A 17,005-nucleotide genomic window follows, 5' to 3' on the forward strand; every position below is an offset into this window, starting at 1 on the left:
CAGAACAGCTTTATCAGGGCTGTGGCAAGCCCAAGGTCACCCAGCTGGCTGCATGTGGAGGAGGAGTGGGGAATCAAACCCAGCTCACCAGATTAGAAGTCCGCACGCCTAACCACTACATCAAGCTGGCTCTATGCCAATAAGGATGTCAAATTTCCACCAACTGGCTGTTCCCATTTGAGGTAGCCTGCCTGGTGTTGCCCCCCCAGGGCCCATGTTGCTTTCTATTGTGTCTCCCATCCTGTGGGACAGACTCTCTAAGGAGGTGAAGCAGGGCATTGGCAGGAGGTACGGCAAGGCCTTTTATGTGCTCGGGCTTTTAATGGGCTGTAGCCTTTAGGCCCCCTGACCTGGATGGCACAGCCTAGCCGGATCTTGTCAGATCTCAGAAGCTAAGCAGGGTTGGCCCAGGTGAGAACTTGGATGGGAGACGGCCAGGGAAATCCAAGACTGCTGGGCAGAGGCAGGCAGTGGGAAACCACCACTGCACACCTCACACACAGAAAACCTTATGGGGTTGTCATGTTGGCTGAGACTTGACAGTAATTTTTACAGGCATTTGGGAGGTGGTATTGGGTTCGATTTTATGTTCTATACCTGGGTGTGTACACTGCCTTGAGCTTTGGGGAGAGGCGGGGTAAAATGTTTAAAGGGGGGTTGTCTTGAGTCTGCATGATTCAGTCTCTTTGTTTTTACAGGACCCATAGTGTTCATGGATTTAGGACTGGGGTTCTCAGCCTCTTGGACCCTGTGGGGGCACCACCTTTGGAATTTTGGCAGGAGGTGGTCAGTACCAAAATGGCTGCCTCAGAAGGCTTAGCCAGAGCCAAAATGGCTGCCACGGGAGACAGCACCAAACAGAATACCTCCCTCCTCACACTTTCAGAAATGAAGGAAGGCCTTTGGGGTGAAACCACACACTGACTAAGGGAAGCCTGGGTGTTTACCAGTCTTACCCATCCTTTGTTTGAATGAGGCCAACCAAAAACAAGCTTCTTTGCAACAGCCCCACTTTCTGAAAAAGTTCAGTATGCACCAAGGGAAGTCCTGGCGGGTATCCATGGATACCACTCTGAGGAACCCCGCTCTAGTACTATACAACATTGGATGGTATGCCACACTTTACTTCTGGCTTGCCTAGTCTAATACACCCTTATTTCCCACAGGCTATGACTTTGCAGCTGTCTTGGAGTGGTTTGCCGAGCGGGTGGACCGCATCATCTTGCTCTTTGACGCCCACAAGCTGGACATTTCAGATGAGTTCTCAGAGGTGATCAAGGCCCTGAAGAACCACGAAGACAAGATCCGGGTGGTTTTGAACAAGGCAGACCAAATTGAGACCCAGCAGCTAATGAGGGTCTACGGTGCCCTCATGTGGTCCCTGGGCAAGATCATCAACACGCCAGAGGTGGTGCGGGTCTACATCGGGTCCTTCTGGTCCCACCCGCTCCTCATCCCGGACAACCGGAAACTCTTTGAAGCCGAGGAACAGGACCTCTTCAAGGACATCCAGTCCCTGCCCCGCAACGCCGCCTTGAGGAAGCTCAACGATCTCATCAAGAGAGCCAGACTTGCCAAGGTGACTAATTGCCCCTGGGGCAAATGGGGGAGGGGGGCCGAGGTAGCCCTCACCTGAATGGATGGCCTGGGCTCACATGATCTCGTCAGGTCTTGGAAGCTAAGTCGGATCACCCGTGGTTGGTGCTTGGATGGGGGACTGCCAGGGAAGGCCACGGTTGCCAGGCAACAGCAAACCACCTCTGAGCACCAGCTTGGTGTAGTGGTTAGGAGAAGCAGCCTTCAATCTGGAGAACCAGTTTGCATTCCCCAGTCCACATGGGTGACCTTGGGCCAGTCACAGTTGTCTTGGAGCTCTCTTGGCCTTATCTACCTCACAGGGTGTCTGTTGTGGGGAGGGGAAGGGTAGGCCGTTGTAAGCCCCTTTGGAACACCTTTTTTTGGGGGAAAGCAGCTTTTCTTGCCTTGAAAACCTTACCAGGGGCTGCCAAAAGTTGGCTGCAACTTGAAGTTGTGTGTATGGCTTCACACAAAGATATGTCTGGGCCTATGTAGCTGACTGGAGGAAGAAGCCATGGTGATGGCCTGTTCTGTCTACAGTTCAGACCCCACCCATGAGCATCCTTCTCTGGCTGAGTAGAATGTGCTGATTCTCCTTCCTGGGCTCCTCAGCACACAAGTGTTGGTCTGAAGTAGCACCACAAAACTTGAGTCCAGGGGCACCTTGAAGACCAACAAAGATTTATTCAAGGTGTGAACTTTTGAGTGCATGTATTCTTCCTCCGTCAGTGGGACAAGGATCATAGGAGTACAGATATAAGGAGAGAATAAATGAGTAGCAGTTATCATACTGCATATTTTGGATGTTGTGTTTACTAATTTGCTACTCATTTACTATGTGTACTCTGATGATTTTTGTCCCATTGTCTGAGGAAGTGTGCATGCACAAGAAAGATCACCCTTTGAATAAATCTTTCTTGGTCTTAAAGGTGCCCCTGGACTCATATTTTGTTATCCTGCTGTGGAGAATAGCCTGTGTTCTGTTTAAGGATGTCAACTGCCCCAAGATGGCCGTTTCAACAGGGGCTTATAAATGTAAAGAGCCTCTTGTGGCGCGGAGTGGTAAGGCAGCAGACATGCAGTCTGAAAGCTCTGACCACGAGGCTGGGAGTTCAATCCCAGCAGCCGGCTCAAGGTTGACTCAGCCTTCCATCCTTCCGAGGTCAGTAAAATGAGTACCCATCTTGCTGGGGGGTAAATGGTAATGACTGGGGAAGGCACTGGCAAACCACCCCGTATTGAGTCTGCCATGAAAACGCTGGAGGGCGTCACCCCAAGGGTCAGACATGACCCGGTGCTTACACAGGGGATACCTTTACCTTTACCTATAAATGTAAATAATAAATAAAAATGAATAAGAATGTGAAAACAGTAAAAATAAATCTTTTTGGAGCCCTGTTGGCCATTTTCTTCTTTAAAAAAAAATCCCAAGCCATCCTTTGAATCTCCGTAACCAAAGCATGTGGTGATGGCCATAGATCTAGTCAGCTTTAGAAGGGGTTATATTAATGGAGGTCCATCTGTGGCTACTAGGCATGGTTACTAAAGGGAACTGCAACGTTCTGAGTACCAGTGGCCTTGGAAGGCCTCAGCCTCCGTGTCCTGTAGCTGGCCCCCAAGGGGAATCTATTGGCCAGTGTTTGAGATGCCGGGCTAAATGGACCACTAATGCAATTCAGCAGGACTCTTATCTCCCTGTAACGTGGTTTTCCTGCCTCTTAGGGCGTACATTTTGTTCTCTCTGGTTCACTTTCCTTTTCTCTGCTGAGCCATGCTTGTTAGATGATAGTGCAGCTTGGCCTGGCCAAGATGTGTGTGTGGAAGGGGGAGCCCTTTTGAAAGCAGACCTTAGCTCTGTCTCACTCAGTGGCAATAAGAGTATCCATACAGATTAACTCCCTCCTCCCAGCCACTCTGTGGATTCCCTTTTGAGCTGAATTAGCAGGTTTATTTTTAGATTGGCTTAGAGGGGAAGGTCCTGGGTAACCTTCCCCCTTTTTAATGCAAGGGCTTCTTGCGGTCAATTCAAGCAGAAATCCCCCGTGTGGAAGCAAACTTTCGTCTTTTTCTGGGCTTTTGCCTGCGTGCCTCTTACGACCAGATCATGCGGTGACCCTGCAGACCATTCTCCAGACATCTGTGATGAATCGGTCTCCTCCTCAGATCTTTCCTTGCCATTGTCCTCCTCTGTGTGCATGATCCTGACATTTGTGGCGGATGAGGACTGGTCCCATCCCGTTCTAGTTCTCTGATCCTGTGTGTGTTTTGTTTCTTTCATAGAATAGCCAGACCAGGTGGGCATGGCCATGTTATGGGCCAGCTCCTGAGGCTACCCAGAGAGGTTGTTTGGGAGCCCTCATTCATCAAATATAGGAAGTGAGATCCGCCTTTGGGCTGCCAGGTGTACAGCCCATCTGGCCAAGGAAGAGGGGCAGATTCTTACTCTTAACTCTTCTGGCAGGTCCACGCTTACATCATCAGCTCCTTGAAGAAAGAGATGCCCAACGTCTTTGGAAAGGAGAGCAAGAAGAGAGAGCTGGTGAACAACCTGGGTGAGATCTACCTGAAGATAGAACGGGAGCACCAGATCTCACCGGGGGATTTCCCCAACCTTCGCAAGATGCAGGTATGGCAAAAGCCAGAGAAGATGCTCTGGTCCTGGGAGTTCTTGTGATCTGTGATTGTGTGCATGTGGGTGGGGGGCTTTGTGGATGGAGATGGGGTCCAGATTCAGAGTCTGCACATGTGCATTTCCTCATGTCTTATTCTGAGCAGGAGGAAAACCACTTAGTGTGGAAAACCACTTAGTGTGGTTAAAACTCTGGGACTTTGGGGGACGGGAACAAAAAGTGTTCAGGTTTCTGGAAAAGCAAAATTTAGGAGGATTTTGGGAAGTTGTTCATCCAGCTATCACTGGAGGAAAGGATGAAGCAACAGTTTAGAAGAATGGTTGAAATACTGGGAGACTTGTGAGCTACTCCAGTGCTGAGCGGCCCTGCAGGCGTTTGCTGGCAGGGGCTCATGGGAATTGTAGTCCATGAACATCTGGAGGACCACAGGTTGACTACCCCTGTTGTAGAGGGCAGCAGCTTCCTTGACTTAGTCTAAGTCCATCTCATGTTGAGACTCCTGACTTTCCTGTTGCCTTCCGCTTTTCCTGGCATTATTGTCTTTTCCAGTGACTCTTTTCTTCTCATGATGTGACAAAAGTACAACAGCCTTAGGTCAGCCATTTTAGCTTCTAGGGGGAGTTCAGGTTCGATTTGATCTAGAGCCAACAGATTTTATTATTTTATTTTTCACATTTTTAGGCTGCTGCTCCTGACCCGCTGGCTCACGGCAGCTAACAACATATAAAATAGGAATCAGAACTGGCCCATCCCACTCCAGTCATCCCCTCCTCCCCCTCCTCCAGATTGCCGATATGACTCCAGATCCCACCCACCCCTTGCTGAGAGTTGTGAGTGCCGGAGGAGGGGTAGATCTCTCATATCTGCCTGGCTTCAGCCAAAGACCTGGCGGAAGAGCGCCCTCTTGCAGGCCCTGCGGAACCTACTCAGTTCCATAAGCGCCAGGAGCTCTTCCAGGAGCTCATTCCACCAGGCAGGGGCCAGGTCTGAAAAGTCCCTGTCCCTCTTTTGAGGCGAGAGCTGAGGCTCTCCAGTGTATTGGCATTTGTGGTCCACTATATCCATAACGCTCTCCTCCCAGACCACACGTCAAGTGATACAACGTCCTTCATGCCAGCTTCCCTTATTGTCCGTATTTGAGCTGCTTGTCCCTGGAGTGAGTTTGAGGAGGTTGGTCAGACACCTGTTGGGGTTCCTCTCCTTATAAAAGATGAGGGGGTGAGAGGAGGAAGTCCATGAAATCCCAGCTGAATTTAGTGCGTATCCGGGAGCGGGATGCTGCCAGAAGCTGCTCAAAACTCTGCAAGCTTGTGTTTGCCTCCCCATATTCCTGTAGGGCTCTGTGACTGCTGACGGCTACCTTCTCTCTCCCTCCCCAGGAACAACTGATGGCACAAGACTTCAGCAAGTTCCAGCCCCTGAAGCTGAAATTGCTGGACGCCGTGGACGACATGCTAGCCAATGACATCGCCCGGCTGATGGTGATGGTGCGGCAGGAGGAGTCGCAGATGCCGAGCCAGGTGGTGAAGGGTGGGGCCTTTGAGGGCACCATGAACGGGCCCTTCGGCCACGGCTACGGGGAAGGTGCCGGTGAGGGCATTGACGATGTGGAGTGGGTGGTGGGCAAGGACAAGCCCACCTACGATGAGATCTTCTACACCCTCTCCCCCGTCAACGGGAAGATCACGGGGGCCAGCGCCAAGAAGGAGATGGTGAAGTCCAAGCTGCCCAACACTGTCTTGGGCAAGATCTGGAAACTCGCAGACGTGGACAGGGATGGTCTTCTGGACGACGAGGAGTTTGCCCTGGCCAACCACCTCATCAAGGTCAAGTTGGAAGGCCACGAGCTGCCCGCTGAGCTACCCACTCATCTAGTGCCCCCCTCTAAGCGCAGGCACGAATGACACTTTCCTCTCCTGGGGGGCCGCCGTTGACTTTGGCCGCTCTTCTGTGGGGGCCCGGCTGCTGCCCCAGGAGCTGGCTTTGAACTTCCCCACTCTGTGAGAACAAAAAAAAACCCTCCCTCTTCTTGAATGAAAGGAAGCCCATGCACAGTAACTCTTTGAGAAATTTTTAATACATCCGCAACATTTTAAGGCAATAATCTTCTGTTCCTACCTGTGGTGTTGGGGAGAACCCTCCATCTACCCCAGATGGGGTGCAATTTAGGTGCTGTTCCCCAGAAGGGAACCTTCAGGTGGGGCAGAGAGGGAGGGGGCCCTTTCCCTGCAGCATAAAAATGAGTCATTATGGGTGGCCTTGTTCCCACCATCTCTCCCTTGAGAGGGGTTCACCTTGATCCCTCATGATTCGGTGTCTTCCCTTTGTCAGTTGACGAGTGAATGTTGGGGCTGGGATGTTGGAAGGACCAACACAACACAGGTGTCATCCCCGACATGCACGTGCGTACGCACATGCGCGCACACACACACACACGCATAGGTGCTGTTTTTTGCCTTCAGCTTGTCAAGCCCGTACTCACTGGCCCATGTGTGAGAAACTTCCAAAACACACTTCCTCACTACCAACACCATCAGTTGCATTTTATGCAGGTACACACCATACCCGCTTCACATGCGTGTCTTCCACTTCTGCCTTTTCCTGATTGGTTGGCCAGCATCCTATTTCTCTGGAGCCAGGCAGAGTTTGGAGCACCTGTTCCCTAACCCACTTTTCACCCACTGCCACTTCTCGCTGGGCCATCTAGTCTTGGTTTGGTACTGTTAATGCTCCTTGACCAATACTCCTGCTGGCTTTAGGGATTACTCAACTTAATCTCTTCCCCAGCCTGGGCCTGCAATAATTCCGTGGTGCCTGGACAGGCCTTCCAGCAGAGGGGTGGGTCTCCCTGAAGCCCGAAGGTCCTGATAACTCACATTGGCAGCTCTGAAGTTAAGCTTCCTCTTTGTATTCAAGCTGGGAAGATTCTGTGCCTTTGCTTAAGTGGCGGAAGCGTTTCAGCAATCATGGTGATTTCTTAACATCCGTGCTGAGCTGCTGCATCCTGAACTCACCTCCCTGAACCTCCTCTGTTCCCCAGGAGATCCATTCCCCCCCCCCCTCCCCCGGCTTCTCCAGATCAACCAGAGTTTGAAACTCTCTCTGACCAGGGGCGAGAGGGGAAATGTGTTGGATTGAATGGGAATTGTGGAATGTCTGGGAATTGTGGAATGTCTGCTGTAGTGTGGAATGTGGGCTTGGGCCCACAGCTACTCACATTCTCTGTAGCTAATAATGGGTGTCAGGGAAATCAGGTGGGGCTGGGAGTTTCCGATGTTTCTGAAGGAAAGTCCTGACAGCTGTTGGAGCTGGGGGGGGGGAGCTGCTGTGGAGGGGGGAGACTTTGTAGACTCTAGGGCAGGCTTGTGGCCTGGGGAGGGCTGTGACAGCTACATTCTGGTTTGCCAGCCACTCCCCTGGAAGTATGAAAGAAGGGGGAAAGTTTTTGGCTGTGGCCGTCTTGGTCTGCGTGAAAACTGCTGACCATTGGATGACCTCAGCCCTGGGAGGGAGTAAAAAAATGGCAACAAGCCTTCGATTTGGGGAGGGGGGATGTGTAGGGAGGAAGGGTCTGTTTAAATATCCTGCCCATTTCCCTGGCATTAAAGTTTATTTGAAGCTCTGCAGCTGCTTGCTTTTTTGTTTTGTTTTTGCCTTTAAAAATTGAGTTAAAAGTTTCCGACCCAAAAGTATAAACTTAAGGGGGGCAGTCGGTGTCCTTGAGCTGAATAAACTTCAGTGAGGAGTGGGAAGTGGGAAGGCAAGGAGTACAGAGCATGTGCCCCCCACCCTGGAGCTACACTCCCTTTTTATTTTTTTGCTTACCCTCCCTCCTTCTGAGACTTTACTGGCCATTGTACTGCAAGAAAATACTCTTCCCACCTCAAAAGGACTAGAAACCTGTTTTATTTAAAAAAACACTGGAATGTTGAATGTGGTGCCCAATATTAAATTCCATGGGTGCTGAACATAGTACTTGGAATAGGCTGCCTAAGGAGGGTGGTGAGCTCCCCCTCACTGGCAGTCTTCAAGCAAAGGTTGGATACACACTTTTCTTGGATGCTTTAGGATGCTTTGGGCTGATCCTGCGTTGACCAGGGGGTTGAACTAGATGGCCTGTATGGCCCCTTCCAACTCTGTGATTCTGTGATACTTAACCCCCTTTTTCTTGAGGGTCATACAACGTTGGTTTATGCTCCAAAAAACACTTTCCTGTTCATACCATAGTAGTTGTTCTCTCCCCCCTTCTCCTTTTACATTTGGCATCTTCAGATTAACCCAGCATCCTAGTGTTAGATGGTTAGTGTTGAAGAAAAGCCCAAGATGGTAGTCTCCCCGTCCTAGAACAGTTTAGTGTTACTCCTGGGTGACCCTCCTCACACACACACACTGCTCGAGCACCCCATTCCCAGGGCCCTGTGCTTGGGCCTGGTTCTAAGTTCTGATTTCTCCAAAGGGGGTGAAGCTGACACTCTGATGGTTGCTGCTGCTATCATGTTTACGGAAAGTATGTGGAGGTGCTGCAAATAATTCATTGGCCTTCTTCTGTGCATGTGCAGGCTGTGCAAGCTGCCCTGTGGGAGCATCCTGACAGCTGTGTTGAATTATTGAAAAGCTTGGGGTTAGCTGTAGCTGGTCATAAAGAGAACGGATCTCCAGTATCTTAAGCAAAGTTTAGGGGGGGCAGATATAGCAGAGAGGAATTGTTCCCTTGCTGGTGCCAGATGGGAAGTACATGCAGGGAGAAATAGGTGGCATTCCTGGAAAAGGGGGAATCAGGCCTTTTAATTAGCAGATCGGGACTTCCAGCTGCTAATGTCCCCCCAGAGAAACTAGCTTCCCCCACTTTGTCAATGAGGACAGTCTCCTGAGGAAACGTCAGTCTAGCGGTCTGTAATTTTGGCCTCAGAAAGACGACCAGGTCCTTTTTGCACGCTGTGGAATAATGTTTAAAGTAAATAACATTTGGCTTCTTGGCCAGGAATGCCAGTGCGAAGGGAGGGGCATCCTCGTGAGGCATACTTTCCCATCCCCACTTAGGAAGGGCTTCCTACAACTGCTGGGATCTGTCTCCAGTCTGTTCCTGGCAGGATTTTCTTTCACTACTCATTATTCATGCTAACTGGCAGGGAAGGGGGAGGAGAGGAGAGGCAAAATGCCGGGAGCGAACGGAAGGCAACATCAGAGAAAGAATTGGATTCGGCTCTGCCACTAAAACGGCCCTTCTGGACGACGAGGGATCGGCTTTTTGATTTGCTGGCTTGCTCCCTTGGTGGGTGGAACAGAGAGGGCAAGGAGGTCGTCCTGGGATATCGGGAGAGGCACTCCAGGGCCAACTGGCTCTGTGGAGATAGAGTCCACTTTCCCTTTGTCCAAGCCTAAGTAGAAATGTGGAGGTGAGCAGGAAATGTGGCTGCAGTACAGAAAAAGTTAAAACATTTATCGTGATATGACCATATATAGTCGTGTCAACCCACCCACCTGCTCCCAAAATGGCCCTGGAGGGGGTGGGAAGGGGAAGAGCCCTGGGTGGGCATGTACCCAGCCATATCCTGTATGATTGCGCTACTTCTGGGGTTTCTCCAACCCTGGCGCATGTTTCAGGAGCTTCTCAGCTGTAAAAAAGTTGAGGCAGGCTGGTCTGAGGATTCCAGAATCAAAGCTCCCATTGTCAGGATCTAAACATGCTCATGAGTTGCGCAGAAGGTGGCTTTGTACTATTTAAGGCTCCGAAGCCAGTGGGCAGGAGTGGGCTGTCACGTGGCAGAAGGCTCCAGCGGTGCAGAGTGGGAGTCGGAGAAGTCAGGCACTTGGGGGCATCGGGTTGGAACGGTCACTGCTCCCAGGGGCAGCTGTGTGGGCAACTCTTGCCTTTCCGAGGCTGGATCCTGGCACAGAACACATGCTGGCACCATCTCTGCACTGAGGGAACAAATGTCAGTGCCTGGGCCTCCCCCTTCCTTTCCCCCCAAAGCAGGACACCAGAAGCCAGATCTCAAGCCAGCCTCTCCCCTCCCTGCAGGTGCTGAGTATTCTTCATCCCCGGCTCTCTAAAGGAAGGGAAATTGCCAGCAGGGTACAAGTTTGCTTCCTATGCACAAGTGGATTTGGAAGGGCGGGTAAGAGTTCTCTGCACCCTGGTAGGAGGAGGGGTGTGTGTGCGTCTGAGATGCTGCTGCCCTCTGCAGGGGAAGAAGCACCTTACGGCTGAAGGTAGAGGCCAAATTCAGGGCATTTCCGCACTCTTTAAATAGAGTGAAATGCTTACCTAAGGTGGTCGTTATATGCCGTCCCCTCCATATGACGTCGCCAACATGCAGCATCTGGGCAATAACCGGCTGGCTACATCCTCCATTTTAAAATGTGAGTTGGGGAATCCCAAAAAAGTGGATTCTCCAACCTATGTAGTTCTAGATAATGGAGAGCAACCAGTGGAGGGAAGGTATGGAGGCTAAAACGCACTAAAGGTGCCTGCCTCATCTGGCCTTCACACCCACTTTCCTCTCCCTTGTTCCTGCGGACAGGAACGTCTTTTTAAAAATGGCTAACATCCTGGAGCAATGAATAGGTGGACAAGCATGCAGGCGATGCCAGAAATAATTTTCCCCCAATGTTGTAGCACAAAGCATGCCTCTCTAAAGCTCCCCCCCCCCAAAAAAAAATCGGGAACAAGATTAATTTTTTAAATTATCAAGACTCGTGATATAAGTGGCAGGATTCAAAAGGCACTATGCATCTATGATTAGATGCATAGGCATAGCAATGGAGAAGTATGCATTAAAATATAGTGGGCATTGTGGGACCTTTAAAGCATGAAGATAAGGGATTGGCTGACTGGCTTGATTGACAGGCGGAGGAGAGTTGTATATTGCTCACTTCTGCCATTGCCAGCAGCACTTGTGGAGGGTAAGAAGCGTGGAAAGACAGCAGTGAAGAGCAAGACATCAAAAAGTAAGGAGGGGCTGGGAGGTGTGGTTAAATTTAGCGTTATGCCATTTAGCTCCCTCACACAATATCTTGTGGAAAGAGGAAGGCCATCTCCTTGGTAAATGGGCTTCTCCATGTTTGTGTGAACGATTAAACAGTTAAACTAGATAAAACCATAAAGTGTATTTGATTCCATTAAAACACTAGAGTGGGCTTACTTGCAGATGCTACTCCTATTGCAGGGGGAGGGCTCTTTTAGGAGGGGGCCAGATCAATGTTCTTCTGTATTGGGGGCCAGGCCGGCCTCTGTTTCAGCTCCACTGAAAGCTGTGCATGTCCTGATTGGTCCGTGGACCGGAAACATAGGCTAGACAGGCTCAGCCCAGGAAACTGCTGCTCAAATATTAAGCGCAGCTGAGTGTTACACATACATACACACACACACATCTTTTCCCTCTTAATAAAACAGTAAGGGGTGTTGGGGTGGGCTCAGTCTGTGATGAGGAAGGGCAACAATTGGTCCCATGGCCCTGGACTGAGAAGCGGAGGGGCCAATCGGAAGGCGCTTTGTGCCTTCCGATTGGCCCCTCACCAGGACAGACCAAAATTCCATCCAGCCAGGGGCAATATGGAGAAATGGCTGCCAGTCTGCTCCTGACCACCAAAGGGAGAGGAGGTCAGTAGGGCTGCCAAGGGGGATGAGAACAGAGGCTTGGATAGGCTGTGCCAGCCCTTTTTGTCCCAAGGCTGTCCTAACTGTCATGTCCAAGTGTAAATTGCCTCAGAACCCTGACAGAGCTGGCAGGAGCCCCCCCCCCCCCTTCAGGCCTGCTGGGAAGGAGCCTCTGACAGGCCCTGACTGAGGGGAGGGAGGCGTTTCCAAGAGCAACGCAGGGGAGTCTGAGGGCATTCCTTTTGAGGGGGGGGGACTATCTCCTGCCAAACAGTTGCCTGACAGGGAGCCACAGAAAAGCCCCTTCTCACTTAAAATACTGCTCTGGCCGGGGGTTACACCCAGCCAAGCCATGTGTCTTTCTTCTTTGCAACTCTCTGCAGGTTTGAGGCCACTGCACAGCGTTATTCTGCAGAGGAAACTGGGGTTTTTTTGTCTCCTGTTTTATCTGCACAACAACCCTGTGCAGTAGGCCTCAACATTCAACCCCATGCCCTTACATACTGGACAACTCCTCCCCTTCCTCTTCCCACTGCCAAGCTCTAGCGCCCGTTGTATTCTTGGATACAACGGGCTTTGCCCCTAGTATACACATAAGAATGCATCCCTCAGCCCCACAACCATGCAAAGCATCACGGCTGGTAATTGGTCCTCTTCTCCAGATGATCAGATCCTTTGTGCTTGCCTCCACCATCCTGGGCAAACAGACTGGTTTTCATTCAAGGTATGAGCTTTCGTGTGCACCCCATGCGCACTTCCTCGAATATAATGTCTCACACGTGTGTGTGTGCACACAAAAGCTCATACCTTCAATAAAAACTCGCTTGCTCCTGGAATCTAAATTTGTCTTTTCTCCCAGCCCCATCATTGTGGGGCATCATTTCGGAACCCAACCATCCCAACTTAATCATTCTGTTTTTGCTTTCTGAAGCACATAACACAAACGGGGTCCGCAATGATGCAAGAACACCAAAGAGACAATGCAAGACTGAAAAGCACATGGTGGGGGAAAGTGCTATCATGTCCGCTCTGACTTAGGGACACCCTGCAGGGATTTCATGGCCAGAGATAGTGAGAGGTGGTCTGCCACTGCCTGTTCCTGCCTGGATGGCCCCTTCCAACTCTATGGTTCTGGAGTGCAGCAGCTACCCCCCAGTTACTGACTCTGCAGTCCTTTGCAAGGCAAATTTACAGGATTCCTGTATCTGGCCCATCACGGGACAACTCATCCAACCAACAAGAGACTGGAAGAATCCTACATGTCAAACTTGCACAGGATTGGCCTTTGCATGAAATCGGGCTCGTTTATAAATGAATTAAAGCTTTAACTAGTGCAGCCTGTTTATTTAATTCCCCCTATTTATAGTCTGCCTTGATCTGGATAACCCACGACAGCCCAGTACTGTCAGATCTTGGAAGCTAAACAGGGTCAACCTTGGTTAGTACTAGGATGGGAGGCCACCGAAAAAATCCAGGCTCACTATACAGAGGCAAGCTATGGCAAACTATCTCTGTTCATCTCCTGCCTGGAAGTGTGGCTCTCCAGATGTCCATGGACTACAGTTCCCATGAGCCCCTGCAGGCCCCCCGCCCTACAAGGTTGCTATCAATTGGCACAGCTTGATGGGCTTTTCCACCACCATTTACAGTCTGCCTTTTCTACTGAGACTCAAGGGGGATCACACAACGAAAGTCAATGAAATGACCAGAGTAAGATATCTGGGGAGCAAAATTCTAGGACTAGTGTTTCAGAAGTCTAAACAAAGCACTATACTTTAATGCCAAAAAAGTGAAACCTGGCACTTGAAATGTCTGTTTAAATTCTCACACAAGGACTAAGCCCTCTGGGTGACCTTGGTCTGATCCCATCAGCCCCCTCTACTCTACCTCGCAGGGTTGTTGTGAGACGAAGGGCAGGGTAATGATGGGAGAGGTTGGCTTACAAGTAGAGCGAGACCCATGTTTTGATGCCTGAATGCTTGATTTTGTTTTTAGCTAAGCGTCCAGGAGGCTGCACAACTTAAAAATGAGCTTTGCGAGAGATTGTCAGAAAGTTTCGCATGTATGTATCCACAGCAGGCCAAGTTTTTGTTAATTATGTACAGGATCATTTGCCTATATTTCTTGCTCAAGAAGGTGAACTGGTAAAACTCATACTGTTGCTCTTTAGCAGTAAGTGCCAAGTCATTCCTGTCTTTTTGCTTTGACAACATGCACAGCCTCGGGCCTTGGTAGTTCGCCAAGATCATTTATTTTGTTCACAAAGTTGGAGTTTTTATTTCCAGCAGAGGGCAACGTAGCTTCATGGAACTAGGAGGGAGAGAAAACCAATAGCTTAAACCACAATGGAAATTTAGTCTAGAATTGCCATGCTTCATTCACTCAGTTTTATTAGAGAGCCTGGTTAATGTTGTTACCAGCCCATTTAATTCCAGTGTTTTTCATGTTGGAGGTAGTGACAGATTTTATTTTCCTGGGCTCCAAGATCACTGCAGATGGGGACTGCAGCAAAGAAATTAAAAGATGCTTGCTCCTGGGGAGGAAAGCTATGGCAAATCTAGACAGCATCCTAAAGAGCAGAGACACCACCCTGCCAACAAAAGTGTCTAGTCAAGGCTAGGTGCAATGTATGGCTGTGAAAATTGGGCCATAAGGAAGGCCGGGCGTCAAAGAATTGAGGCTTTTGAACTCGGGTGCTGGAGAAGACTCTTGCAAGTCCTTTAGACTGCAAGGCGAACAAACCGGTCAGTCCTAGAGGAGATCAGCCCTGACTGCTCCTTAGAAGGCCGGATCCACAAGATGAAACTCAAATACTTTGGCCACCTCATGAGAAGCAAGGACTCCCTGGAGAAGAGCCTAATGCTGGGAGTGATCGAGGGCAAAAGAAGAAGGGGACGACAGAGAATGAGGTGGCTGGATGGAGTCACTGAAGCAGTCGGTGCAAACTTAAATGGACTCCGGGGGAATGGTAGAGGACAGGAAGGCCTGGAGGATCATTGTCCATGGGGTCACAATGGGTCAGATACAACTTCGCACCTAACAATTCTTGACTTTCTTTAGATCTGATTTGTGGAGGGTTTTGAAAACAAAATGTGATTATAGCACTGGTTTCTCAGGGCTATTGGCCCCTTAAATTGTCCACCTTCCACTGATTTTTCTCTGTAGCAAGGTAATTTCCACCTTTTGAGTTCTATAGTGCTATTGTGAAATTGCAGATATTTTTTAATGAGAAGCAGCTTTTACCCACAGGTTGAAAAGCAATTTCTCCCACACACACCAAGAACAGATGATTAAAAATTGATTTATGAATGTTTTTGTAGCAGAAGGGGCCTGCCCTGGTCTGCAGGCCGTTCCACCCTGCCCTCCAAGGTTTTACCACCACCTGGAGAGGCTTTTTTTTCTTGCTTGGTTAACCACACCTGACCTTTGTAAGGAACTGCCCACTGCGAGGGGTCAGGACCCAGCTCTCCTTCTCAGTTCTGAGGCCTTGCCTCTGTGTCTGTTGCTGCCCAGTGCCTGGTTACCACAGGGGCTGTTCACTACCTCATGCGCCACTGAGGAAATAGCTGCTTGCCAACTGCCTGACTTCTCCCTGGCAAGCTGTTTAAAATAGCTTGTCCAAGACAGTGGTGGTCTCTGTGGTTCAGAGAACCACTACCAGCACCAAAAGTTCTGAAATATTTATTAAAAAGAAAATGTTCACAAGCAGACTTTTAGCACAGCACCAGACTGAGCAAGAAATTCAAAATAAATGGCTAAAACCCAAATCCTCTGTCCTTCACTATATACATGCCCTATGAGATATTAAAACATAAGACAGGTGAGTTTCCATCACCTTGCAATTCCCTTCAGCTGTCCAGGCCAACACATGGCAATGGTTGCCACCCCCAGACTGAGTTCCGCTTTCCCTGATGGACTCAGCACCCAAACAGCCCTACTTCCTTGCTTTTCTCCACCCACTGACCAGGTCAGGCTAGGACAGAGCAGCTTTTCCTGGAGGTTCTTCCTCGAGCCTTTCTAGTCTAAAATCCTCCAGATTTCTGTTCCCTGCTTGGACAAGGGGGAAGAGCTTGAGCTACACATTCTCTCTCCCACTAGATTTTTTTAACCAATTGTATATGAAGGTGGGCTGAGAAAAGTTTGGAAAGCAACTGAACTGACATCCCCCCTTCCTGACAGTTCTCTACCCAAAGAGGAAAACTTTAAAAGCTTCTTGATAAAGGCCCCTTAGCCTGACTTTCTTCACAGCCATTGCTACTCAGACCACAAAACAGGAGGTAATTCAGCCCAGGCAAACTGAGCGATGGCCAGACCTGGATGGCCAGACCTAGGCCCAACCTCATCAGTTGTGGAGAGGCCTTGCTGGATGGGAGACCACAAAGGAAGACCAGGGTTGCTACTTAGAGGCAGGCAACAGCCAACCCACCCCTGCATGTCTCTTGCTTTAAAATCCTTGTGAGGGGACTGGCATCTGCTTGGCATGCAAAGAGGTCCTAAATGTGGCTTGGAATGCCCAGAGTGAAGCCTTGTCAGCGGCGGGGGGGGGGGGGGCATTCTGAAGACTCTTGGCAGACCACCTTCCAAATAAACATAGAGGCCTGTCTGAATGAGCATTGCCAGTTTTGTTAGGAGAAACACAGCACTGCAAACACAGCACTGGAAAGGCTCATCATGGGTAACAGGAAATTCTTTTGTGGCTTCATGCTCCCCCCAAGCTTGCCCCCACTTGCCTGCTCCTGCTTCCCCCATGCTCTCCTCCCCCCCCCCCCCGTAGCCAGACCAGTTGCTTCCCACCCCTACCCTTCCACTGGCTCCCAACACCCCCCCCCCCATCAGTCTCCCACCTTTTACTGTTTCGCCCTCTACTTAACCCAAGCTTTCTGAAACCCTAGGATTTCTTGAGGTGCCTGGAAGGGATTTCCCAATGGGTGGAAGTTAATTAATTTTTAATATATCAATATATTATTTAACTGTGTTAAAAATTTATCAGGTGATATGACCATACATGGTCATGTTGACCCCTGCCCCTTGCCAAAAGGGCCAATGATGTGGTTGGGAGGAAGGCTGGGGGTCCCAGGTGGGCGTGTCTACAGCTGTGCTTCCCAACCATATTTTGCATAATGGTGCCACTTGTTTCTTGAAGCCTGAAGAAAAATTGGTAAAAAAGCTGAAAGGCTGACTTAACCCCTACACTTTT

General features: G+C 49.9%; 1 protein-coding gene across 1 annotated transcript in view; it reads left to right on the plus strand.

Annotated features, from left to right (window-relative positions):
* EHD1 (EH domain containing 1) overlaps nt 1-7,834 on the plus strand; it is a 29,485-nt gene extending 21,651 nt beyond the window's left edge. The window contains exons 4-6 of the mRNA XM_077327531.1: nt 1,167-1,579; nt 4,040-4,204; nt 5,588-7,834. Of these exons, the coding sequence (XP_077183646.1) occupies nt 1,167-1,579; nt 4,040-4,204; nt 5,588-6,112 (1,103 nt within the window). The 3' untranslated portion in view covers nt 6,113-7,834. The remainder of the gene's footprint in view (nt 1-1,166; nt 1,580-4,039; nt 4,205-5,587) is intronic.
* The last annotated feature ends 9,171 nt before the right edge of the window (nt 7,835-17,005 follow it).

The sequence above is a fragment of the Paroedura picta genome, chromosome 1 (assembly GCF_049243985.1).
Source record: "Paroedura picta isolate Pp20150507F chromosome 1, Ppicta_v3.0, whole genome shotgun sequence".
In the NCBI taxonomy this organism is placed as follows: Eukaryota; Metazoa; Chordata; class Lepidosauria; order Squamata; family Gekkonidae; genus Paroedura; species Paroedura picta.